The 26,476-nt window shown below is 44.7% G+C and overlaps 2 protein-coding genes across 2 annotated transcripts in view; one reads left to right on the top strand and one right to left on the bottom strand.

Moving 5' to 3' along the window:
* The window catches only part of ARHGDIB (Rho GDP dissociation inhibitor beta), a 56,483-nt gene that overhangs the window by 5,516 nt on the left and 24,491 nt on the right, over positions 1-26,476 (top strand). Inside the window, exon 2 of the mRNA XM_090042801.1 lies at positions 16,038-16,102. The gene's annotated coding sequence lies outside the window, so the exon portion shown is untranslated. The remainder of the gene's footprint in view (positions 1-16,037; positions 16,103-26,476) is intronic.
* PDE6H (phosphodiesterase 6H) lies at positions 7,922-12,615 on the bottom strand. Its single transcript, XM_090041051.1, has 3 exons — positions 12,466-12,615; positions 11,911-11,951; positions 7,922-9,558 (listed from the first exon to the last, which is right to left on the bottom strand). The coding sequence occupies exons 1-3, from the start codon at positions 12,603-12,605 to the stop codon at positions 9,482-9,484; spliced, it is 258 nt and encodes an 85-aa protein (XP_089897177.1). The 5' UTR covers positions 12,606-12,615; the 3' UTR covers positions 7,922-9,481.

Below are 26,476 nucleotides of genomic sequence, written 5' to 3'. Positions count from 1 at the left end.
TGCGCTGATTTAATGGCCTTATAACTGAACTCCACACTTAATGAAGGAGTGCGATGCGACCAGAAACTCCTAACTCCAGAACAGTACCAATGGAGTTACATAGCAACTCTGACAGAGTCTGTCTTGACAACATTGGTGGCTTCCTGCAGTCCAACATCTCTTAAGACGTGTCTAGACAGCAAACTCACCATGCCAGGCAGGGATTTGAAAATAGAAAATAGGAAAGGGTGGAAATTACCACCACCAGCTTCTCAGCTTGAAGGAAGGAGCGGTAAGAAAATACCACACTGTATCAATGAATTGCTTTTCAAGTTGAACTAATTGTGTCACAGGCAGGAAATCACACCCACCAAGGAGAGAAAGGTGTCAATGAAACATCATTACTGGGAACCCTTGGTGCTGCAGAGCGCATAAGCAAAGAAACAAAGATAAGAGGCTGTCGCTACATTTGTAATGCTTCAAAATGAGAATCTAATGAAGATGTTTGCTTGATTACCTGATGTAGAAGTCATCAGTTCCTCAGTTACTTTCAGGGATGTACCTGGTAGCATGTTGGTCTGAGACAAAAACAAATGCAAAAATCTAGAATTCTTGGTTCCGAAATGATACCTTTTATTAGACTAGTCTAATAAAAGGCTGTTTTTTTCCTTTTGGTCTGCTTATGTTAAGGCTCAGCAATTTGGTAGTTGATGGCTGAGAGGAGCCCTGAATGTGCGCTCCAGTACTGTTCTTAAGGTCTCTGTCTCAGGAGAGTCTGAGAGTAATGACAAGGTTCAAGATCATGTTCAAGATCAAGATCATCAGTGACATGCTCAAGATCCCCCTAAACCTGCCTAACTGCTGAGCTTAGGCCAGCAGTTCCCAGTGCAATGCCCACAGGTGCCATGGTGCCTCTTGAGGTTTATTTAGGTTCCTGTGTGCATTTTTATGATCAATACAAATCATTATTCCAACAAATATTTTGTACCTAAATATTTTTGTAAGAAAATGAAAGCTGCATTTTGAAGTTGCAGATCTAACGCAATTTTAAGTAATGGATCAGATGATTGGATTGATCTAAATTCTAAACTTGAATATTCATATTGGCGCCCACTGCTTTTTCTTTAAATTCAGATGTGCCCTTGGGCACACAAATGTTGGGAACTCTTGGCTTAGACATACATGGAGTAGGAATTCAGTGAGCTAGGCTCGGGTCTCAGGCCTAGGTTGGGGCCTGGCTTTGGGCAGTAGAGAGATGACCCAGTTCTCTTTGAATTCTGTAATTTCCTGGAAGTTTTTTATGCACGTTAAACTCATTTCCTGTCAGTCGAGAGAAACGGTACGCAAAAGTGCATGATATCTCCAAACATAACACTTGGGGGAAAAAACTGTCACTAGAATTTGCTTTACCAGCTGCCAAGTGGAACCAATCAGTGGAAAAGTTTAATAGGTTTGTAAGACCTATTATCAGTACACAGGCCAGATATTTTAATGCAGTATTTCCTGCATTAAGCCCCATGCTTTTCTTTGAGCTACAGAATATTTATTTTAGTGTCATCAAAACTAGATTTCAAGTGATGCACACTCTCAGACAAGCTGTTCTGAAGGTGATTTATCTTCACTGTGTCATGCTTCTAGTCTGAATTTGCCTAGCTTTAGCTTCCTGCCTCAGGATCTTGTTTTCCCTATACTTTCTAGATGAAAAGCCCCTCTGTGATATACAATGTGATCCATTCATTTATTAACTGCATCTAATAGACTAAATAGATGAAGCTTGTTTAGTTTCTCAGGGCAGCACATTTGGCAGGTGCGTTGCATAGGTTAAAGGATTTCACAGGCCATGGAGAATGACTTCCCTTCTCTCTACAGAAGTTGAGACTAAGTAGCATCATTAAGCACATTTGAACTATAATCCCTAGTTGCTGTACCAGTTCAGTAGAAAAACAGATGACCTCATTCTTTAAGAATTGACTGAAACTTTTCCCGGGGCCCTGTTCTTCACAATTGTAACACAAAGAAAAATGTGTGCAATTAAACCAGGGGTGGGCAAAATACGGCCCGTGGCCATTGCCCCTAAAAAAAAATTTTGAAAATTAAAGTTTATCTGTCCTTGGTTCCTGTCAAACATGACAGGAACCAGGGGCAGTAGGAGTCAGGGGAAGCCTGGCGGGCTCCCGCAACTGCCCCCTCAGCCAGAAGACTGGGGCTTCTGGCCTGGGACCACATGGCTGCCCCGGTGCTAGAAACTCAGGTAAGAGGGGAGGGGAGGGCAGGACAGGAGCTGGTGTGGAGCGTGGGGAAAGGTGGCCCCTTGTCCGCCCCATAGCTAGTGCGCCCTGCTGCTGTTGCCTGCAGCCCGTGCAGGGCTGTCCTGAGCAGGCCCAGGGAGCCTCACTTGGGCTGTGAGCAGCTGCAGCCCGGGTGCTGGTCATGGGGCGGGCAAGGGACTGCTTTTTCCCCACATTCGGCACTAGCTTGTAGCCTGGCTCTGGGCTTGCCTGTTGGTGCTACGCCATGGTGGCAGCAGCTGCAGCTCCCCCGCTTGCTGCGCTGGGCAGTGTTTGCTGCTGCTGCCTGCCCAGAGCTCGTGCCACAGTAGGCTGCAGTGCAGCTGCCATCCCTGCCTATGTGCTATTCAGTGTGCGAGCTCTGGGTAGGCAGGAGCAGCAAACACTGCCCAGCACGGCAAGTGGGGGGGCTGCAGCTGCTGCTGCCATGGCACAGCCCCAACGGGTGAGCCCAGAGCTGCTGCAGGGCCCAGGCTGGCAGTGCGGGCAGGTTATAAGCTGGTGCTGAGTGCAGGAGAAAAGCGGCCCCTTGTCCACCCCGTGGTCGGCACCCTGCACTGCAGCCAGTTGCAGCCCACATGGGCTGCCTGTGCCTGCTCAGGACAGCCCTGCACGGGCTGCAAACAGACCTCAGCAGGGAGCACGGGCTACAGGGTGGGGGAGGGGTTGCTTTTCCCGGTGCTTCGCACCAGCCCCTTCCCTGTCAGCGAGCAGGGGGTCAGGGCTGTGCGCTACCCCCTGCCTGTACTGCAGGCCTGGGGGACACTGGGGGTGAGGGGGTGTGGGAGCAGAGGGACTGCACCGGTGTCCCAGGGCCAGCGCCTGCAGGGCCTAGAGCAGGGCAGCAGGAGTACAGGGCTCTGGCCGGCAGGGGCTCTATGGAGCTGGGCTAGCTCCCCACTCTCCCTGCTGGTACAGCCCAGCCACTCCACAGACTCCGGCCAGCCTGCATCCCACTCTGCACCCCACTGGTGTGGGCCCTGGGATGTTGGTCCCAAGACATTGGGACATTGGTCCGAGGATGGTGACCAAGGGGCGGGGCACCTGTCAAGGGGCAGGGCTACTCAGGCAGCCCTCGACAACTTGCCAAAACTGGGTAAGCAGCCCTCTGCCTGAAATAATTGCCCACCCCTGAATTAAACTAATGCAACTGTTAGCAACACAAGCAAGATTGTAAATTCTTCACATTACACTTGAGTTCTGATACATCCCTGTGCAGTATCCCTTCAAAGTCTTGTTTTCAGTGAGTATGAGGAAAGACTTTTCAAGGGGAAAGTCCCAGCAAACTGCAAATGAGTGTTAATCATGTTAGATGACCACATCAGCTAGTGGACTATTTACTATTGGTAAGAGAATCATTCTTTCTTGCAAAGGTAAGTTAGATCATCTAAATGTCTAGTGTAGCATAACATTGCACAGAAAGGTAGCTAGCCATGTTAGTCTGAAGTCAGGCAGAAGGCAGGGCGGAGTGGCCTTTAACAAATTTACTTGCATGATCAGAGGACAGCAGGGCAGGCCCTATGAGGAGAGGCTCAGGGACCTGAACCTGTTCAGCCTCCACAAGAGAAGGCTGAGGGGGGATCTAGTGGCCTGTTACAAACTAGTCAGGAGGGGACCAGCTGGCACTGGGGGAGTCCCTGTTCCCCCGAGCGCTACCAGGACAGACTAGAAATAACGGTCACAAGCTGGCAGAGGGTAGATTCAGACTAGACATCAGGGGGCGCTACTTCACTGTCAGGGCAGCTAGGATCTGGAACCAACTTCCAAGCAAAGTGGTGCTGGCTCCTACCCTGGGGGTCTTTCAGAGGAGACTAGACGAACACCTTGCTGGGGTTGTTTGACCCCAGTACTTTTTCCTGCCATGGCAGGGGGTCGAGCTTGATGATCTGCTCAGGTCCCTTCCGACCCTACCAACTTTGAAACTATGAAATTAGTTTAGAGAGGCATAAGTTAATTAGGTGCTTCACACATCGCTCTGAAGGTGAGAAATAAAACACTGACCCATACTGGAGAAAGGTCAGGTGACTAAAATGATTATATAAATTCCATTTCTTGTCTAAGAATATGTCTCCATTGACCACACTATGGAAATAATTCACATAGCTCAGGACTATTTCCATTGAATTTTCTTCATTTTTATAAAAATACTAGTGAATTGCCCATCGAGTGATGGGGAAGGGGTGGGATGCAGGCGGGAGGGGACAGAGCACCACCATCCATCACTCTGCGCTGCCACTGCCTCTGAGGGATGGGGAGGGCCAAGCTTGCATGTGGCAGCCGCTGCTGCTGCTCCACATCCAGCCCCCCTTCATCCCTGGAGCGGTGGCAGCGGCCACATGCGAGCTTCCCTGGATGCAGGGGGAGGGAGGGGGAAGCTTGCATGTGTTGGCCACCACCACCACCCCACTCTGCTGCTGTTTCAGGGATGAAGTGGGGCTGGATGTGGGATGGGGGGAAGCTTGCTCCACCTTCCCCTCCATCCCCCTCTGCTAGCACCCTGTGCTGTTGCCTCCAAGGAGCCAGGCCGGGGGGGCAGCACTGGCCTTGTTTTATAAAGTTGTAGCTCCTTCTTCCCTATTACCTTGTTAATGGTAATTGGCCTAATCCAGGGTGTGCAACCTCTTTGAATGTGGGGCCGGATCATGAACTTTTTTATCACCCAGCAGGCAGGCAAGCCATATTCAAAGACCTCACATCAGGAAGTGATGTCACATGACCTTTGACACCAATGAAGTTGCAGGAAGTGACAATGAAATGGGTCTGGAAATGTGGTTTAAAATCCAAAATAAAAACAATATAAAAGCAACAATGAAATAATACCAAACACTTGACAAAAATAAACACTTTCGCATAATGCATAATGAAAGAAGCATAATGCAAGTCGACAGATTAAATGTGGAAAAGATGTCAGCCACGGGAAACTAATCAAAGGTGGAGGGATGTGTCTTGGCGGGAGACACCTGCACAGTGCTTTGCAGTCTCTGCCACTCACTGCCTTGCAGCGGGTGGGTGGGTGGGGAGGGATGAGGGAGCGGGGGCTCCTCAGTGCACCCAAGAAGCTGTGAGAGAGAGTCGTGGCTTAGCTAGGCACGGCCACAGCTGCAGCTGGGCATGGAGTGTGGCAGAGCGGGGCGGGAAGAGCTGCTGCCACGTGCAGGATTCCCACTTCGGGCTCCTCCTTGTCCTCCTGGCCGAATCCTCCCCGGGATGTGCAGGAAGGCGCCCGCCTTGCTGCCCCGGCAACTGTATGTGCCTGTGCCGCCTCCTGCTCCTGCCTCGGCCCCGCGCAGCTCCACCGCTGAGCCCTGGCCCCGCACTGCTGCTTCTGCTTGCTTTCAAGGATGCTTGATAAGTCATCTGGGCACCAGAGATCACGTGTGTGCCCTGGCCCTGCCATGGGGCACTGCTTACTGCATGTGGGAACCTTGTCCTTCCCCCAGCCCTTCAGCAGCCATTAGGAAGCTGCTGAGGTGCTGGGAGAGGGACAAGGGGTGGGAACGAAAGTAAACAGTGTTTACTTTCATTTCCTGTCGCAGCACCTCTGGCCTCAGAAAATGGCTTGGTGGGCCACATGGCGGGCTGCATGGTGTCACACGGGCCATGTGTTGGACAAGCCAGGCCTACTCAGACCTGGTAGAGAACTTTGGGGAGAGAGGTGTTCAAGGAAAAATAAAAGAGGATTTTACATTTTGTTTCAATCAATACAGATGTAACCTCATCAAACATGACTGATTACTCTGCCCATCCCAGACCTATCCAAACTAATCTGCTTTTAGCTGCTGAAGTTTTCCTAGGTGGTCATCCTTATTCAGCCCTGTGCCCATGGCAACAAGTACTGACCTGGAAATTACGTTTTTAGCAGCTGACCATGTGATATTATAAACCCATAAAAAGACATCACTAATCATCAGCTGCTTTTGCATTCAATCTCTTTGCTTGCTTTTAGGCTATCCTGACAGATAACAGATAGTGAAATGATGATAGAATATCTCCTCAAGATTTGTTTCAGCTGCATGTCAAACCAAACAAGTGAAGACTTTATATTTTATTATCTGTTACTGCTTAGGGTGTCTTCATTTCTTTACTGCTGTTTCTGTATCTTGCTGTTGAATTAAAAAAAATTATACATGCTTGTAGCTTTGAGTTGATTTATGTATTCACATTTGCTATTGTTGGGAGGAATTGTGGATATTATATGAAAAACAAGCTGTTCATTTTATATACTTTAGTATTTCTTAGATTCATAGAAAGTAGAGATGGCAAAGACCTAATCCAGCCCCTCTAGTCTACTCTTCCTTCCTGTAGGTGGTGCATTTTTTACAGTTTATCAGACTGTGTTCTTGAGAGACCTGGGTCTTAATGCAGGTTTTTAATTTGGTAACCACAGTATTAGGTGTGTCTTAGCTTTTGCATATTATGCTTCTACCTGCTGCTGCTTCTGTTTTCATAAGGAGCCAACAGTACTTGGTAATTTGGTAAAATGAAGCCTTGCTGTAGAACAGCATTGTTGACCAAAAATGTGTTTGGTTTTGTTCTTTGTTGTTGCTGTGTCGTCTTATTCATGGCCACCACCACCAATGAAACCAATACTGTGTAGATGGCACCTGATTTCTCTTGTTTATTTTTTTTTGAGTTGGGGAAAATCATACCGGGTGTCTGCTGTCCAATTTCAGCATAATAATATGTAGAAAATCTACCTCTTTGGGTTAGCACTCTTGAACCTCTTCCAGAAAGATTTATAGGGAATCTGCAAACCTCTTCAGCAGATCTTGATAAGTTTTGAAGGTTGTCTGGGTGAGAGAATATAAGGGAATCATCACCTTCTCTGGAGATGACAATGCATCATTAATATTACCTGCAAGGTGTACTGTTTTATGATGATTTCCTGAGTGATGTGAACTTCAGAGATTCCCATAGGGTTGATATCATGGGATGATAGAAGAGTAGAGACCTGAAGATGCAAAGAATTGTGTTTCCTTTTGTGCATCTAAATGGCTGTTTTCTAGCTGTCTGTGTGGTCATTTTTTACCTGTCCTGGTAAATATGGACATGTAGATCAAGCATGTGTAGGAGGTCTGGGTAGGTATATAACCACATGTATGCATACTGGAGTGTAAATTCCAGGAAAATGAGGGGGTGGAGGTAGAGAAGCCTGTGTTTTAGTCCCATGACTAGTTTAAACACTTGCATAAGAAGTTGGAGACTCAAGTAATACTTTCAAGTCCAAAGGGTTTGAATGCCCATCTTTGTAACTTCTGTGTCCAGTGTGCTGACCACCACACCGCAAGTCAGACATTATCCAGACTCCTCTCTGGTGCTCCCTTTGCATCTGAACTTAATATTTAATGGTCATTGCATAAAATGAATGAAAGCAGTGCATCAGAGAAGTTTCTTCCTTAATCACAAGAAAAACTCAGGGTGAAATGCTCCATTATCTTCCTGGTAGGCTGAAAGGAGAATGTCTTGCATTTGAGAGCTTGTCTAACTTTGTCCCAACTATACAGTTAAAGATATTACCCTAAGAAATCCTTATTTCTCCTATTCTTTGTATATCATTTAAGAAATTGAGATCATATTTTCAGGATTTTAAAACATTTTAATTTTTTTTATAAAAGAACAGTGCATCATTTATTACCATGTGTTACTGCTGTAATATTTTGACAGGACATTTAAAGTATTTTCTTCCTTGCACCATTTTCATCTCTCACTGCTGCTTCTGAAAATTAAAATTTCAGGGTCTCTCTGTCTCTCAAAAAGAATAGACTCTGTGTTTTAAAATTCTTTTTATAAATCTTAACATTGTCAACAATTAAAAGGAGCAAATGTAATCTCTCTGAATTATGTATTATTTCTTTTATTCAAACTGTGCCTTTATAAACACTTTAAAACAAATAGGAACAAGAAAAGGTGACCCAACATTTGTATACAACAGGTATTCAGCCAAATATGGGAATGTTAAGGAAAGTGCTAATTTTAGGCTGTTTAAGAATGAGACATATTAGCTGTACTCTGCTGATAAAAAGGAATGTGCCTGTCTAATATTCAGAAGAGGAATGTTTTCAGTATCTCTTTTTAATGTATTTATTTTTAATCACCCAAACTCTAAAGAAGGAACTTTGTTAATGGCCAGCAGTTGCTGACAGGGAACGGCACTATTTTAGAAAAGAGAAGAGTGTTCTCTCCAATGGACTGGATTTTAAAAAATTACTATAATATTGACTGTTCTTGACATGTCCCTAATTAAGAAAGAAGAAAGTCCCACTGATGAGAGAGGTGATCATTAAACTTATTGTGAAATCCAAAATTGGAACCAAGCAACTTTTCCCCAGACAGATTATAAGAATAGAACAAATCTTCTTCCTATACTGTATGCCACTGTTAAGTGACAAATTGCAGTTTGACTTTATCTTCTTAAACTGGTTAGTGATTTTGGACATTCAGGCTTTCATCTGTCCTTACTGTAATAACTGAAATCTAACAGTTACTTGACTAACCTGTTGATAATCTAGGCTAGATGCAATATTCCCAGTCCCTTCTTTCCTCTTGTTGATGAACTGAATCTTAATAATGGTTTCTTATGGATATCCAAGGGAGAGAGTCCAGGTTCACTTTTCTGTTGAAAGATGCTAAAATGGCTGAACAGATAGATGACTCTTAAAGCCTATTCCACATTCCTGAGAATAATGGGCAACTGGCCCAGATGTCATGTAATATCATTACACTGGTTGGACTTCTTGTGTCCAGAGAAACCCTAGATGGGGAAACATTCTAAGAAAGCTTAATACAACATCACATGTCAATGAGAGAGTGGCAGTACAGAGTAAGATTTCAAACAGAGTACACATGCACACAGTATCTCAAGCAGCTGGGGGGTTACAGAATAAAAATCCACACACGAAGTAACCTAAGATACAGGGTTGATATCACAAACATGTTGAATACACCAGAGAGGAGATAGAACATTCAGATGTAGTTAAATATCCCCACTAAGTTCATCTGATGAACCATGTTGTTTATTCAGGGTCCTTGATAACTTCTAGCCAAGATAATCTGAGAAGGAATTGTTCAGAATTCGCTCAGTGTCACAAAGTCCCTTCTACACATGATCAATAAAATGTCATCAGGTGGATGGAAGAGCTGAAAAAAGTGTCAACATTGATGAAGACCTTTCTGAAACACCGGAAGTTGCTAGGACCAGCAGTGACTCTGGTGACTTAGATGATCCCAAACTGGGCCAGCTCATGCAGTTCCAGATGACTGAAAGCCTCCCATGGACAGATCACTGTGATATCTGCAAGGGAGGAGGAGAAAAACAGGGCAAGATCATTACACCTCACACGTATTGCTGTTCATAGGGCTGGGCAGCCTAATTTACTTCATACTTCTTGAGGTAGGAGCAAGGAAAATGGGCTTCCACTTAAAGACTTGGCAGACAAGGGAGTTCTTCCAGTCATATATGTCATCTCCTACAACACTGAACAAGATCAGTATTCTTGCATGGTATTATGGCTGTATCAAAACCCACCAATTGTCCTTATGATCTGGTATCTCATGTTCAATAATTAATAACTAGATGCAGAGGCAGATGCAGGTGGGGGGATGCAATGGTGCAGTCACCTTCCAATCTGATTCTTGATTCTTGCTCTACCCAAACTTTAAAAACCAATTCCCTGGGCCTGGAAGGGGCAGAGGCCTTTCTATCTAGGCAGCAGTGAGAGAGTCAATTGACTTCATGGATCATTATCATCTTCCTGATTCCAGCTAATCTCCTTCCACTCCAAACATGCTAATGCCCCTCTCCTTTGTAAGGGTCTTAATTTTCCACTGGTTAAACTATCTTTACTTCAGCAGTTGTACTGTCTGTTTACCAGTAATGTCTCTCTCCTATTTCACAGCTGTGCAGACTTTTAACTCTAGCTAAAAACCTTAACTAAGGTGCAGTAATATTAACTAGGGCTGTGCAAAGCTTCAGTCCATGATTCGATTTGGTGGAGATTCATCCCAATTTCGGTGGCCAGATCTTCAAATCAGAGAACGTTTAATCTTTCCAAATTGAATTGGAACCCTCCAAATCAATTCAGAGATTTGGACATAGACACAGCTTTGAATGTTTTTTCTACATACCTCTAGGGAGCAAGAGCTCATGAATGCTGCAATGCTGGGGCACATGGACTGTCTCACAGAAACATGGGGAGCTCCACAGCGTGCTTGGCAGCAGACCTGGAAGTGGACCAGAAGCACTTCTGGTCCACTTCCAGGTCCGCTGGGGAATGCACTGTGGGGCCCCCCCGCTCCTCCCCGGCTTGGCGACTGGTGCCTCCTGGGTCTGGGGGGGCACCTGGGGTCCCCCTGTGGCTAACTGCCAAGTGAGGAGGCACGGGGGTGCCCCCCAGCGTGCTACCTGGCAGACCCAGAAGTGGACTGGGAGCACTTCCGGTCCACTTCCAGGTTTACCGCCGAGCATGTGGAGGGCACCCCCGTACTCCTGTGGGATGCTCCATGGGCCCCAGCATTGCAGCAATCATGAGCCATGGCTGCTGTCTCGAGGTATATAGAAAAAACTTTTAAAGCTGTGTCCATGTCCGAATCACTGGTTCTCCGAATCAGCATCGAATCTTCAGATTTGGATTCGGCCGAATCTAATTGGGAACAGTGATTTGAACCGAATCCGAATCGAATAGGGCCCACTTCGCACACCCCTAATATTGGCTCAGGTGTACAACTGACTGACACCAAACTATTGGAGACACTGTCAAAATGCTATATCGGAAGAAGAGAAGTATATTTAGCTATGACTACAGGACTAATGACCCAATATTATTGGACTATTTTGACTATTTTTGTCTGCTTTATTTTTTTTTAATTTAACATATTCTCTAGCAAATTAGTGCACATTCCAATAATTAAATCTTACATTTGTTTTTGCTTTGCTCTTAAACTGAATAATCTAGTGCCCCCAGCATATTAGTAAAGCTTCTAGTTTAACTGGAGAAAAATGTGTTATGTTGCATGTGATGATGTACCACATCATCTGCACCCCTCCTTTTTAAAATCTTAGAACCACCTATGACTAGATCCATGTAAATGACTCCAAGAAAATGTTTCTAATTATTCAATTTACTTTTCATTCCTTTTCTTTTGTTTTCAAATTGTCCACGGCCAGAGCTGTTTTGACCAACTGCAGGGTAACATATAATGCGTTTCTGATTCCCAACTGGACGAATGTAACTCCTAGAATTTGAGATTCTGGTGGGAATATTAACAAGTAACAATTTGAAATGCACTTTCTGTGACTTCCCTTCATTATTGGCGTAGATTTTTTCTGTGAACATCCCTGCTGGGGAATTCATTTGCAAGAGTATTTACAGATAGCAAATGCAGAATGAGCACATTCACATCTGAGTGAAAACATTAAAAAAATTCAGATAAATGTAGTGATTTTTTTCATAATATTTTCCTAGTTCCATAGTTCATTACATAGTTGATTACGATGAAAGAAAATTGCACCTGGCCAGTACCATAGCATGAAGGCAAAGAAAGAAGATTAACACCAGATTGTAACAGATACTCCCTATAAATAATGAATCATGACTGATTGTTCTTGTAACAAGAACAGTAAAAGAACAATATTCCATATGCCTACCTGTTCCAAGTCCCTCCATGCCTGGAATATCATCCCCAAACCTATGGAAAAGGACAACACAAGTAAGGTGGAGCTTGAATAGAACCTGAAGAGAAAGCTAGCCTCTCACAAGGATTTTCCAAATGATGGGAGACAGAGGCCTAGAAAAAGGGGAGCTGCTCAGTAAGGCTTTTCTTTTGCCTCTGTAATGTTAGAGCACAAGATCAGCAGCAGAGATGAAAGAATAGCTCTCATGAGTTCTTCACTGTAGAAGGAAAGGGAAGATTGTGCAGGACTTCCCTGGGAATAACATGGTATAGCAGGTTTGTTTCCAAGTTTTTCCTACTGAGTTCTATGGAAAACTTGGTGCACAGTTACTGGATTCATAAGAAAGAAGTTTCAGTACCGGCATGATTTTCTCTCCTTGAGACTAGATCCTGCTTTCTCAGTGTTTCTGTGTAGTCAGGATGCATAAATGAAAAAGTGTATCAAATCAATTAGAAGTACACCACATGGCCTGTGACTAGCATTTGTGAAGGGCTGCACTGCTCTCATTCAGCTCCTTAATGCACTTACCCTTTTACTCCTTTCTTAGGAGGCTTGCTCTTGAACTGTCTTGTCTGTCTTTGCTTGAACTTGGGAGGCCCCTTGCGTGGTGTGGTGGGACCAGATGATGCTGGTATTTCTCCTGGAAGTAGGGTGGTCTTTTCACTCATTTTGGGGTTGCTGTGTGCAAGCACAGTTCTCTTTCACAGCTTTCTGCCTGTAAGACAAACACAGAAAATGAATGAAGGGAGCACACCAAATGTATAACTCCTAGTTACCATCAGCTAGTGAAGGGACCAAAGAAAAATCATAGCTCTAGCTAGGGCCTGGAAATCAAATAGAAGGCTGCAGCAGGACTGGAATATCCGCAGTCATACTCGCTAGGATTAGAATGGAAAGTCTTTGTGTTCAAAACCATGTACAAAGCAGCTGGGGACAGAAAGACATTTATATTCATAACATGATGCACAATGACCTGCTGGGAGACAGAAGGTTACATCATTGGCCCAAGCCTTTATTATTGGCTAGCGCTGGGGTCAGATTGCTAGGTCAGAGGTCCCAACTGTCAGTTGTGACAGAGTAGGAAAACTAATACCAATAGAGCTAGACAACGGGTTTTCTCCTATATGACATTTTATATATATATATATTTTTTATTTACAGATTAAGCATGCACCTATTTGGAGCCACACCACTCTAAAAAAAAAAAAAAAAAAAAAAAAAAGTTTTAATCATTTAGAACAGTGGTTCCCAACCTTTTTTATACTGCGGACCAGCACTGGAGTGGGACGGAGCACATGGAGCTGGCTGCCTCCCTAGTAGGGCTGCCCTGCTGCCCAGCTTTAATCCCACACATGACTGCCGGGGGCGGAAGCTGCTCACCCAGGTGGACAGATAGGGGTCCAAGTGGGCAGCTCGTGCCATGACCCGGCAGTCAACTCTTCACAGCCTGGTACCAGTCTGTGGTCCAGTGCTTGGGAACCTCTGATTTAGCATATTAGGGCAATATGGAATATCATCCTCCTGGGGAAATAGTAGAGAGCACTCCAAATATTTAAAATTGGATTGTAAAGCAGTTCAGACTATCATTTGGGAACAATTATTCATTGCTTGGAATGTGGGGAAGCAGGAAAAGGTTGAAAGCTTAATATATGTTTTCCATTCATATGAGTTCAAGTGCTTATGTGCAGTGGCTTTATATATTTTATTACTGTATATTTATCAAGCCTGAACTCTACTTTATAAAAAGAAAATAAGGTTAATAACGACCAGTGTGTGGCTCTCAGTATTTACAGTATGTACGTGGCATACTGTAAACATGGGTAAAGAACCATTTGGCCCCTGTCGCCCCTTAGAGCATGGAGGCCTGGAAAGGACATATATTCTACTGAGTGGCATCCAGAGGACATCACTTCTCTTGCCTCAATTTGTAGGGCTCCTATTTCCATATCCAAGGGTGCCATATTTCCACTCCCAACCATAGATCTCTTGACACCTGTGTCCAATAAGGGGTCTCAGTTATTTCAATAAATCTGATGCTGATTAATGTACACTTGAGTAATACAATGGCCTTTATATGCAAGTTCCCTTATAGAAAATATATTTGTCTATCATCTCCCCTCTCTGTAATCATACCCCTCCCTTCTCTGCTCTCCGTGGTTATTACTTAACTCCTACCATAAATCATTTACTGACAAATGATAGAATTAGCTTTAAAGCTGTGGTGCTGAGGGTTTAACCCTCAGCACAGTAACACTGGTGTAATCCCAAGTATCACCCCAGTGATTCTAAAGACCTTAAAAGAAGAATATTAATTTTCAAATTATAAATGCCAGCAAAGATCTGACAGCATTGTCTCAGATTGAAATCACTGCCTATTCGAGAATGAGGGAACTGTTTGCAAGACTGTATCTGAAATAGCTATAATGCCTTCCTTAAAAATCGAGAGAGGAGAAGCAAGGGAAAAAAATCAAACAAACCTGAAGTGCAAGAGGGAAGAACACATCTTAGCATTTCAATTTATACTGTGTCAAGACCAGCACACCACATGGTTTTTTTGCTATGGTTTACCACGTCCAAAGTGATGAGCTTCTATGTGAGTCCTAAGTGAGCTCCTGAGCAATGCCTGGGGTCAGCCAGGGCTGCTCTGACTTGACTCAGTATGCTGCAGCCCCGGGTGCACGTATAAATGCGATGTCGGGGAGTTGTAGCCACCCCCAAGGAAGAGACAAGGGAGTTTGCAGCTGCAGCCAGGAGCAGCCTTGAAATTGTATATATGGTAGACCAGTGGTTCTCAACCTTTTTTGTACCAGGACCCATTTGTAAACATGATGTTCAGTTCCGACCTTGTAAATAGTTTAGGTAGAAAACAGTCCCCTGGCCCTACCGGTGCTGCTCACCCCCAACCCACAGCTTCCCATCCCACTGGCCTGCTGGTGCCCCTCACACCTGACTCGCTGTCCTCTGCCTGCTCCCCCGTCTTGAGGTACACTGTGCCCCAGCCAGCTGCTCTGCAGTGGAGCCCCTGCACTGAGGCACATGGAGAAAGGGGAGCAACCAGCCCCTGCTTCCCCATCTCAAGGCACACTGCGCCTCCAGCCAGCTGCTCTGTCTACACATGTGCAATAATTTATTGTGCTGACAGATACCACTTATAGCTGATGGGACTATCTAGCAGTGCAGTAAATAAGTTTGCTGCACCCTATTGCCCTGAATGTATACATGGTGATGTTTTACTGTGCAACAAATTAGTCTGCTGCTCAGTAAAGTGTCTTGTGTAGATACACCCTTAGTTCCTTAACCATAAGACCATCCTTCTTTCCAGAGGAAGTGCTATTTACAAGACTCACCAAGATTTAAGAAGCTGGCTGCTTTGCACAAATGTTACCCCTTGAGTATTAAAATTGTACCTCATGGTGTGTAGGGGCTGTTTCTGCCTAAGTCTATGGTTACAGCATTAGGCACCATCCTGAAAAGCAACAGTAATCAATAGAGTGTGCAGTTACTAGAAGCACTGAGCTGATATGCTTGTGTAATCACTAGCCACAGGACAGCTCTAAACAGCTTTGATTCACCTTGTAAGAATCAAAGGTGTGGCTGGCGACTTATTTCCCTGGCCACCTCCAGGACAATGAAATTCACCACACTGGTTAAAAATGCTGATTTAAAATTTCAAATGCTATCCAAAAAAACCCCAAAAGACTCCAGAGGAGCAGCTGTGATCAATGACTTTGCAGTGATATTGCTCTGGCATTTATAATATACAAGGCTGGCAGTGAGTACTACACTCTGGGCAGACCAGAATGCACTTGAGAATCAGCATCCCCTTGACCCTGAACTTCACCCTGGAAGAAAAAGCAGTTACTAGGAAGGCTTAATCTCTGGGCTTCACAGGGTTCCCTATCCTACTCCTCAGGGAGGCAATAGAGCCATCCAGCACCTGGATTTTGGTGGGAGAAAGCCTCAGATGAAACTATGCTGCCTTCTGTTTCTCACCTAGACTAAACCAATAGGGCAGGGAAGAAATGGTATACGACTGTAAATGATTAGCTGTCTCCTTTCCCCTCACCAAACTCACTGACCTTGTTCTCTCCGCTCATCAGGACAACCTGCTACCACGCTGAGGGAAAAGAGCAGAGCTTTGGTGTAAGAAGAGACTTAGTGGTGGGTGAGTTCAACTTTTTTTCATCTCAAGCTAGGAATCACATTGACACTGCCATTGTTACACTACTCAGTCAGCAGAAGGTATTTTCCATCTTGAAAAAGGCAAAGTGTTTGTGGTTCAGAGATCATTCCCCCATATTATCAAATCTTCCCGAGTCCCTGTGTCTGTGACCAATTCCTCCTGAACACCACAGGACCAAGGAATGGTGCTGTAGTCCAGGATTCACCAAAGAACTGGATACCTACAGCACAGCCTTCTTGTCATGTTTTCTGGCCCTGATTGTCAATTGGTCTAGAAGATCTAGTAAATCAACTAAGAAAATTAGCTATGAATTCCAGTCCTTTTCCAATGAAGGCTGAAAGGCTCTCCATCTTCTGCATCTTCTCTCATACAGAGAGAGGCTGCATCCAACAGCATCTCTTCTCAACCAAGATTAACTTTTGTTTAATGACCTTTCTTGTGTCTTGAATTCTAAATTTTACCCAATACCTAGTAATATGCTTATCCAAATTATGTCACATGACATCTTGCTTCACCCCAAGCTAATCTCCCTACCCACCTTTCTTGCTCTTCCCATGTGCCTTCTTTTTAATCTTCTTTCCTCGTGACTTTAATCTCTGATCTTGTATGACCAGATTCCTTGGCAGACATCCTAGACAAGTACCATGATCTTCTTTAGAGCAATGACAGACATAGGTTTAAGGTAAGCTATGTCAGAAGCCATCAGACACAAGACTATTCCATGTGTGTTGCAACCTTCAGCGGTGCTCCTAAAATGGATCCATGTGAGTTGTGGTCATCCTCACAATAATTCTCTTTAAATTATATATAATCTCTGGTAAATATGTTCTTGCTACTACATTCCCTCCACAAATTAATTCAGTCTCGAGTATGGTTCCTTGTGTGCTGCTCTGACCTTCCTTGCAGCAATGCTTTAGCTAGACAATTTTTAGTAACCAGTATCGCACAAGGTTGCAGATAAGGGAGAGAAGACCCACAGCTCTAAATGTCAGCTGTTTGAACTGGCTACCTAGGTATGTATTATGAATATTTCCAGCCTCAGCCATGACTGATGCCCATATCCCATAGCTCTGAGTTCTCAGGCTCTTTTCATTAGCAATGGTTTAAAGACCAAGGATAAGCAAAGAGAGGATACTCTTGAAAAGAAAAATAACTGAATCTAGTTTTAAGTGGAACTGTATTCTTGTTGCATCCTCCTTTCTGGACATGGCAGGCAGCTCCAATGCATCCTGCCATGGTTAAATTGTGAGACTAGACTACATTAGGCTGGCAGGAAGATATAGGGTGTATAACTATACTTGGGATAGGGGTATCTAACAAAGTGGGCTTCCTCATATTTGTGACCCTCAGATACCAAATGATGATGTGGCAGCATCTTGTACCCAACAGTCAAGTCCTAGACTGCAATGGTGTCCTTACCACAGTTCCCTGCAACCTTCCTTTTACAAGCCTGCCCTGCAAGTACCCAGGTACTAACCTGGGTTCTAGCCACAAAAAGGATTAAACAAATTCCACAATGGCCAGCTGTACACAATGGTAGTGCAATCCCACCAGTCACCAGCAGACATACTATGGAAGAAACTGCTTCCAGACTGATGAGCCTCAGGAGCAGACCACCCCACAGCACTTACATTTGCTTTTGTCAATGAACCTGACACTAAATGAAGAGCTAGGACAACATTAGACAAGACATACAATTTCTCCCCTCCTAGCTGTTGCAAGTGATTCCTGTAGGGCTTTTCTAGCCACAAAAATCTAATCTAGTCCCATTGGGTTTCACTGGACTTTTCCTAATCCCAATTTCTGAGCCAATCCTCATTTCATTCCTCCTCCCCATGTAGCTGGGTTACAGAGAAGTTATAGGGAACACTTACAGTCAAGAATGCTTCTCTTGGAGGTCATTAAATCGCCTTCCTTCTGGATGAAGAGAAACATGTCTCCAAGGAGCCTCCTCCACCTGATATACCCTACTATTAGGTGACATCAGAGGGTGAAGGGACCAATCACAGGCCATTCATCCTAGGAGGAGGAGTAAACATCTCTTGACAGCTCTGATCCTGGCTTTACCGAAGGTTCAGCTCAGGGGAGGTTTAAAGTCATTACGTTCCCTTTAAGGAAGGGTGTTTGGTTTTATGGCTTCACCCAAGAAGAGAGAGCTTTGTTTTTTTAAGCCCCTGTGATGACATTTCTACATGATCTTTAGGAAGCAAGACTGAAGATGACAAATCACCAACATCCTGGAACACAAACCTGTACGGCCCCTGCAGTGCCAGGAGGAAGGGAAGGGATGGAAATTATCAACTAAACTTCACCCACAATTCTACAGAAATTTTATATTTCCAGCAAACTCATTGGCAATGAATTAGTGAACAATGAAGATGTTATATTTTCATCATTGTTTCAGAGTCAAAACTTTGCTGGGATAAATGGAGTCAGTTCCCATTGCTCTTAGGACACAATGGCAGACTTTCTTCACGAGACTAAAGAAAGTATTTTTGGCACAAAGGGTTTGACAAGAGCTAGAAAGAGGGCAATGCAATCTTCCTTCATTTCCAATAATTTGTGGAAAAGTAGATGAGTAAGTGTGCTACCACCAACATTACAGGCTATGACCTGAGGGAAGAACCAGGGCTGATGGGTGTCTGTTAAGTTTCTGGCAGGCCCATGGATTCACATAATGGCAAAGGAGGCAGGCAAGGAAGAGAAACAGGTGAATCTTGATTCACAGCAAGTGTCTTGGCTTAGAATCATAGAAGGAAGGACCAGAAGGGACCTATAAGATCATCAAGTTACATCCTCTGCCATGGGTAGGAGGTAATTGGGCTCAAATGAGCTCAATGAGGTATTTGTCCAGCCTCTTAAGACCACCAGAGATGGTGACTACACCACCTCTGCTGGAAGTGTGTTACAGATTTTAGTTACCTGTACAGAAAAGACGTTTTTCCTTATGTCCAGCCAAAACTTTTCCTTGACTAGCTTGCATCCATTGGTCCACGTCTTCCCATGGGGGAACTTCTTTGAAAAGATGTTCACCTTGGTCCTAGTGTTCTCTCTTGACATATTTGTAGGCAGCTATTAAGTCGCCTTTCAGCCTTCTTTTGCTCAGGCTGGAACAGTCCTAGATCCCGAAGTCTCTCCTCATAAGGCCTGTCCCCCAGGCCTTTGATCATGTGGGTGGTCCTTCTCTGCATCCTTTTGAGCTTGTCCAACACTTTCAAGAAGTGAGGTGCCCAACTGCATGCAGTACTCCAGCTGTGGCCTCACCAATGCTGAATAGATGAGGAGAAGCACTTCCCTGGACCTGTTGGCAACACATCTGCTGATGCACTCCAGAGTTCTATTTGCCCTGTTGGTGACTTTGTCACACTGGTGGCTCATAGTCATCTTCTGGTCAAGTGTCACCCCCTAGGTCCCTTTCGGATGCAGTGCCAGCCAGTGGACCACCACTCATCGTATAGATATGGAGAGTGTTCTTCCTACTCAGATGAAGGACCTGGCATTTGTCCCTGTTGAACCTCATCTGGTTTCATTCAGCCCATGAGACCAGCTTGTCAAGGTCATCCTGAATCCTTGACTTGTCCTCTGATGTGCCCACTTGTCCCCACAGTTTGGTATTGTCTGCAAACTTAATCATTGCACTTTTCACTCCCTCATCCAAGTCATTAATAAAGATATTAAAAAGCATGGCCCAAGCACAGATCCCTGCGGTACGCTACTGGAGACGGCCTTCCAGGATGAGGCCACCCCATCAATCAAGACTCATTGGGATCAGCTGCTGAGCTGGTTCCCAACCCACCTCAGTGTAGCCTGGTCTAGGCCAGAACTCTACAACTTATCTGAGAGGACTTCATGGGAAAGAGTATCAAAGGCCTTGCTGAAGTCTTGGTAGATGACATCCACCTCCTGTTCCATGTCCAGGTGGTTAGTTACCTGGTCATAAAAGGACACCAGGTTTGTCAGGCATGACCTCCCCTCTACAAAGCCATGCTGGTTGCTTCTCAGTACCCCACCAGATGCGAGCTTGTGGGTGATTTCCTCCTTGACAATTTTTCAAAAATCATCTCCAGAACCCAAGTCAGACTGACCGGTCTATAGCTGGCAGGGTCAACCCTCTTTCCCTTCTTAAAGATAGGTACCATGTTCACCTTCTTCCAGTCATTAGGGACAACTCCTGAGTTCCATGATTCCTTGAATAGCCTTGCTAGAGGTATCGCTAGGAACTCGGCCAGCTCTTTCAGCACTCTTGGGAGAAGGGCATTCTGGACCAGCTGAAAAGCATCCAACTGATGTTGGACAATTAGGTGTTGCCCTACTTAACTTTCGAGCACTTGCCTATGGAGGGTGGTTAAGAATGACCTGATTAGGAGCCCTGGATCCCTATAAAGTAAACAGAGAGACTTCAGAGGTTTTTAAGAGACACTCAGGTTCAAGCACCCTGTTGCTTTAGACAGAGAATGGGGAGTGATAGGAGCCTCAAAGTGTGTTTCAGAAAACCCTAAGGTACCTAAAGATAGCCAACTAAAAACATGAAACTACAAGGTATGTCTGAATCTGTACCCCATTCAACAGTTTAGGTGCTTGACTCAAACTGTCTGTTAAGCATCTTCAGTCACTCTCAATGCCAAGTCCCACCCTTGAGGGAGCTGAGTAATTAGTTTCTGAAATCCCCTTTCTGAAGCTGGTAGTGCAGTCTCTCGTGTTTTGCCAAATATGGCGGGCATTAAAACACATCACTTGGAAGTAGGAGACCTGTATTCTAGGCCTTCCTTACCTAGAGTGGATTTGAGCCTGCATGTTATACTTTCTAAGAGGGTGCCCTAGCTTCCAGGCTGTAGAGCAGGCTGGATGAAAATACTTTCTATCCTTCTTGTTGAAGGTGGGCCACTGGGTAGCCAAGAATGACAGACATGGGGCTAGAAGGAGACCAAGCAAGGGCATGTACTGAAGGACTCCTAGGTTCTAGTCAGGCTTATTTCTGATTTTTCTTCTTTAAACCAGTGACTGCTTAGTGTAAAAGGCATAAACAACTCTGTAAGCTGGCAAAAGAGAGTCTGTCTCTTAGTGGTGATGGCATACCCACTGGAACCAAGAGAGGTTTCATCAGCGCTAGTCTTTGCATTTCTTAGGCAAAGTTTAGGTATCTCCCAGGAGTATCTGGACTTACAACAAATCTTGAGTGCTATATCCCACTTGAATATATAGAAGCCTAATGTAGATAACTAGGGGGCTTTACTGTCTGAATGAAGACATGTTATGAATTCTGTGAGCCATGGTACAAGGCCACTTTGACTCATTTAGTGGGTTAGGTGTGCCTGAGTACCTTTTATATCCCTAATGCAAGGCTCTGAATCCTGGCCACAGAAAACAAGTTGAACACAATATTACTATAATGAGGACATTTCTTTTAACAGGGGAAGGAAAGCATATATTACTGTAAATTCGCATGAATTTTAAGGCAACCCAAAGATTTTTTTGAAGCCTGAATCATGATGTTTGAATATTGAGGGTTGGCAATAATGTTTTGGAATTATTTGTCCTCACTGCAGTGTCTGGGTCGCACATGCACACAAATGCCCAGAGATTAATTGGGTTTAGAAGCTTTGGACAGCAAATGTGATTACTACAAGTGTGAGCCGGCTTGTTGGGGATAAAAACAGGTGCAGTACCTTGGCAACAGATTCTCCTCCCACAGCCACTGCTCATTTCCAAGTCTCCATCTGCCAAACGCAGTGTCAAGGATAGGTGCTATAGGGCCTGGGCCTCCTCTGGCCTGATATCTGCCCTGAGAGTGCTGTCAGGCCAAGAAGGTGTTGATATTACCTTTCTATCTGCTCACTGACATTGTGGAACCAACTCCTGAACAAACAACAAAGTTGTGGCAAATGAGAAAAACAGAGAGGTAGATCCAGGTCTGAAGGAGGAATTTCTTTGTGTGGCTCCACCTCCTCTACACCCCATCCTTAACACTCTTGGTGTGTTAATTTTGGCAGTCTTCTTCAGGAGTGCACTCCTTCCGGCTGTTCTGGGGCCATTCCTTGATGGCCAGAGGCTGGGAAACCTTCAGCATTAACCCCTCAGTACCCCAGCACTGGGGAATGGAAGAAAATAGGTACTGTTCCCCATCTGCATCCCCCAGTACTTCCCTGACTAGGTGGTCACCAATAAATTAACAGTCAAGCATATGAGAAAAAAAAGACGAAAAGAAACAACCAGCAGGGTGTACCATTCCCTTCCCTGGGAAGGGCCTCAGCTCTGACTATAAGTCTATGCAGGGATTGGTCTCAGGAACAGGTATTCTGCTGGGTCCCTTCACACTGCTTATCTCTTTTTAGTTAGGGGACATGCACTGCCCCAGTCCCAAAGTTAAGAGATTAACTTAAACCTTAAGTAAAAAAAAACCCCAAACAGTCCTTTCATGCTCTTAGGCACCACCCTTCACTCACTGAAGGATCGACTCTTGAGGTCTCTCTACCCCTTCCACACCTACTTGGTGATGGTTTCACTGGACTTCAGGCAGATGGCTCCTATGCTCTAACTGCAGTGCTTCCCTTTGTGGTGGCCTTCTGGCTACCTGTAATCTTTGCCAGGTGTCCCAGTGCTGCCAATGGCTGCAGATTGGTGCTTGTGGGAGAGTCTCACAGTGTCTCTGTTTCCTGGATGCTGAGGTCTCTCCCAGATTGCTCCACTCTGTGGCCGGAAGTACCCGCAGATGCTTTTTGGCTGTCAGTCCTAATGGAGCATTTGTTTTGGTACCCGCAGTGTGCTGCTGCATGCTCCCATGGCAAGCCTTCTTCTAAGGTGAGTAGAGAGGAATTCTTCCCTTCCCTGGGGTTCCCTTCAGCCCCATTGTCTTCCTCTTCACACACAGGCTCAGCTGTCTGGGTATTTTTCTTCATTGCAACTTGTATCCAGAGCTAGTTGGGAAACAATATTGACTCCATCCGAAAGTCTGATGAAAATGAAAATTTGACTTTCTTGCTAAAAAAATTTTTCCTGAAGATTTTCAGGTTTTTGTCAAAAAAGAAGTCAGATACATAGGTTTTTCACAACTGAAATGCAAAATTTTGTTTGAAAGGCAAACCTTTTGTTTTTTCAGGTTTCCAATGAAAACCCTGAAGACTTTTGAAAAAAATAAACTAATCTTTTTGGAAAAAATTCAGTTTTGTCAAAAAATTAAACACTGGCTAAAAAAGTTCTAATGGAAAATAGTCATTTAGGTCCTCTTGTGCTCTCCTTTTGTCTTTTCTTTATAGTTTCATAGTTAGTAGGGTTGGAAGGGACCTGAGCAGATCACCAAGTCTGACTCCCTGCCATGGCAGGAAAGAGTACTGGAGTCAAACGACCCCAGGAAGGTCAGGCCCATGCTTTTGGGTGATGACTTGAGCATCATGAGAAAAGCTCTCTACAAGGCTTGTGCAGCAGGGAGATGCAGGGCCGGAGCCTCAGACAACAGCCCATCCCACAAAACAGAGCTCAAAATAAGCATCCCAATTGCACCCCAGGTATGTGACTTCATCCTTCTCTCTCTCTGGTCCCCTTCCTTTTCTTCGCTCTTTCCATTTACCCCAAGACTTTTTCTCCCTCATGTGAGGAAAAACCTTTGCTTTGTCAATGGGGAACAGGCAGCAGTAACCCTGCATTGTAATGTTAAGGCACTTTCCAGTTGCAGGATGAATTCTGCTGTGAGAGGTGACTCAGAAGTCAGGTGCCATGTCAGTTCTCACTCCAGGAGTTCTCTCTATGGCTATGGCCTCCTCCTTGCCTTTGATTGCATCACACACTAACTAACGGTGCTGACAGACATGCAGGTCTCCACTCTAACTCATGCCACTTTACATAAAGTGCCATGAGTTGGAGTGATCCCCCTCCCCACCGTTTGGATTTGGGAAGGTGAGAATTGAGCCTGTCTGCAGGAGCCTGGGAGGGGGGCAGGATTGGGAAGGAAGAGGGCAGGAATCGAACCTGCCTGCAGAAGCCTGTCTTCAGTGTAGGATTCACCCCTCTCTCCAGGACCCGCCCTGCCGCGCCGGGCCCCTGCCTCCCAACTCTGGTGCTGTCTGCAGGAAGGAAGGGGGAAGGGGAGGGGGAGTGAGCTGTAGTGTCAGGTTTACCAGGCCTGAGCTGCGGGGATGGAGAAGGGGAGGGGGAGGGAGCTCCAATCCACCTGCCTCCCCTTCCAGCTCATGTCAGGCAAACCCTAGCCTGCAACTTGCTCCCCTTCCCTTCCTGCAGACAGTGTTAGGGGCAGGGTTAGGCCATATCAGCCCAGCCCCAAGGATACGCATGCAACAGATTAACCCTAGGGAACACAAATTCCCTAAGGTGTTCCAAAGTGAAGCACCTTCCTCTGATCCCTCATTTGATGCAGGTTAATTTGTCATGCAATCAGCCACTTTAAAACTGTTCTGGAGCAGTATTTGTATGTCACAATGTGGCTATATAGCGCTTTTAGGGAGCCAATTGCCCAACAACTTATGTCTGCACCCTAAGAAATTCAGCCTAATGCTTTTTTCAACTCTTGTTTTACACAGCTCAGTCTTGAGCAGGTTCTGGTGCAGGGATCAGATAATACCACTAGTTTTGTCTTATTGGCCTAAGAAGGGAGAACTACCACTACTAATGCCACAGGCTAGATTTTCCTCCATTAACAAAGTTTCTTGTAACCCTATCCCCCAAAATCTTTGACCCTATTTATGAGTGTGTATGTAAGTGTAACAAAACTAACAAATAATTAGTCAATTACTAATGTTTTAATTATAAAGGAAACTTGTGATTTAAAATATCCTGTGTGATAGATGAGCACTCTTGTGAAAAGATACCCTGCCTGAAGCTGAACTGGGAAGGGACAGTGGGAGCCTAAGTCAGTCTAAATCTATTGGACTTCATGGATCTATACAGCTAAGCAGCTGGCCTGAGTTTTTATAGAATTTTCAACCCCAGGTGAATGCATTTTATTTCATGATGATTTGAGACAAAAACTAGTGTCCATCATTACTGAGAAGGATAGGCTGAGAATAATCAAGGCTTCTATAATTCAGCTTGGGTCTTCTTCCTTCAGAGGAATGGCCAAGCAAAATGCCACTGAATTCCGATATAGGGTTTTAGAACATGAATTGGGCTCTAGGCTGCAGTGAATCATTAAAAACATTCCTGTTGATGTTAGAAGCTCTGCTGCATGAGACACCTGGTTTGATTCCCCGAGTTAAATTGCTGAGCATTCATGTTTTCTGTGTATGGAAAGCAGATAATTGCACATGCAGAATCTTACTTATACTCAGCCTTGTCACTGTTAGGATCCACCCTGGAATATGTAAAACATGCCCTGTTAGCCATAAAACTGTCTAAGGCATTATGCTTTTTTAAAACTGTGTCTATTATGTAGGGGAAGATAAGATTTCCTGCAGGGGAGCAAGCCATATATTGTCAAAAGATTCCAAATCAGATGCCAGAAGGTCATTCAGGCTTACGTGGCCAGTCTGAGTTGTTGAGTCCTCTTGATTTGTTAAGGTTTCAAGTTCTCTTTTTTCTTTCACTAAAGAATGCTTGATTTCCACATAGATTTCATAGACATTAGTGCTGGAAGGGCAGGAAGTCAGCTGGGTCATAGGATCCCAGCAAGATAAGCATCCAATTTGTGTTTTGGTCACTTTACTAGCCACAGCATTGCATTGCAGGCTCATGTTCATCTTGTGGTCAATGATGACCCCCAAGTCTCTTTCTTCAATAGCACTAGCCAGCATAGCACTGCTGAGCCTATAAGCATGCTGCAGGTTTTTTTTCCCCAAGGTGGAGAACCTTGCATTTGTCAGTGTTAAACACCATCAGGTTCTCTCATCCGCCCATTTGCTGAGCCTGTCCAGGTCAGCCTGGATCGCCCTCCTGTCTTCAGGTGTTAGAACAACTTCAAACACTTGTTAGAGCAGCTTCACATGTTAGAACAACTTCAAATATTTCATGATCTCTGCAGCCAACACTTCAGAAAACACGGTACACCAGGTTTTTTACATCAACGGATCTAAAACCCATGCTATGTGTCATGTACTGTATTTTTTTATTGCACTTTTGCACTTCCTTTCTTCAGAGCAGGGTTTGGAACAAACTGTCCTAGCCTGCAAATTATTCACCTTTGGCCAGCCCTGGGATCCAAGAAAAAACAACGATACTTGCTACCTGATTCTCTCTCACACCAATTTACATCCATATATATCTAATGAAGGTACTCCTGATTTAATATCATGTAAACGGAGAACAGAATTGGGCTCTTATACGAGAACAACATTCCTTATTCATAGACTTCAACACATTTTGAATCAGTAGTTAAGTATCAACATTCCCATGTTACAGATATGGAAGCAG

This window comes from Crocodylus siamensis, chromosome 4 (assembly GCF_052110815.1).
Source record: "Crocodylus siamensis isolate JL-2025a chromosome 4, ASM5211081v1, whole genome shotgun sequence".
NCBI lineage: Eukaryota > Metazoa > Chordata > Crocodylia > Crocodylidae > Crocodylus > Crocodylus siamensis.
The sequence above is the reverse complement of the archived record's forward strand: the minus strand, read 5'-3'. Positions and strand labels throughout refer to the sequence as shown.

Coding starts and splice junctions, on each gene's coding strand:
- PDE6H (XM_090041051.1), bottom strand. CDS start 12,605: ATGAGTGAAAAGACCACCCTACTTCCAGGAGAAATACCAGCATCATCT. Junction 11,952..12,465: donor CCTAAGAAAGGAGTAAAAGG/GTAAGTGCATTA, acceptor CCTTTTCCATAG/GTTTGGGGATGATATTCCAG. Junction 9,559..11,910: donor CATGGAGGGACTTGGAACAG/GTAGGCATATGG, acceptor CCTCCCTTGCAG/ATATCACAGTGATCTGTCCA.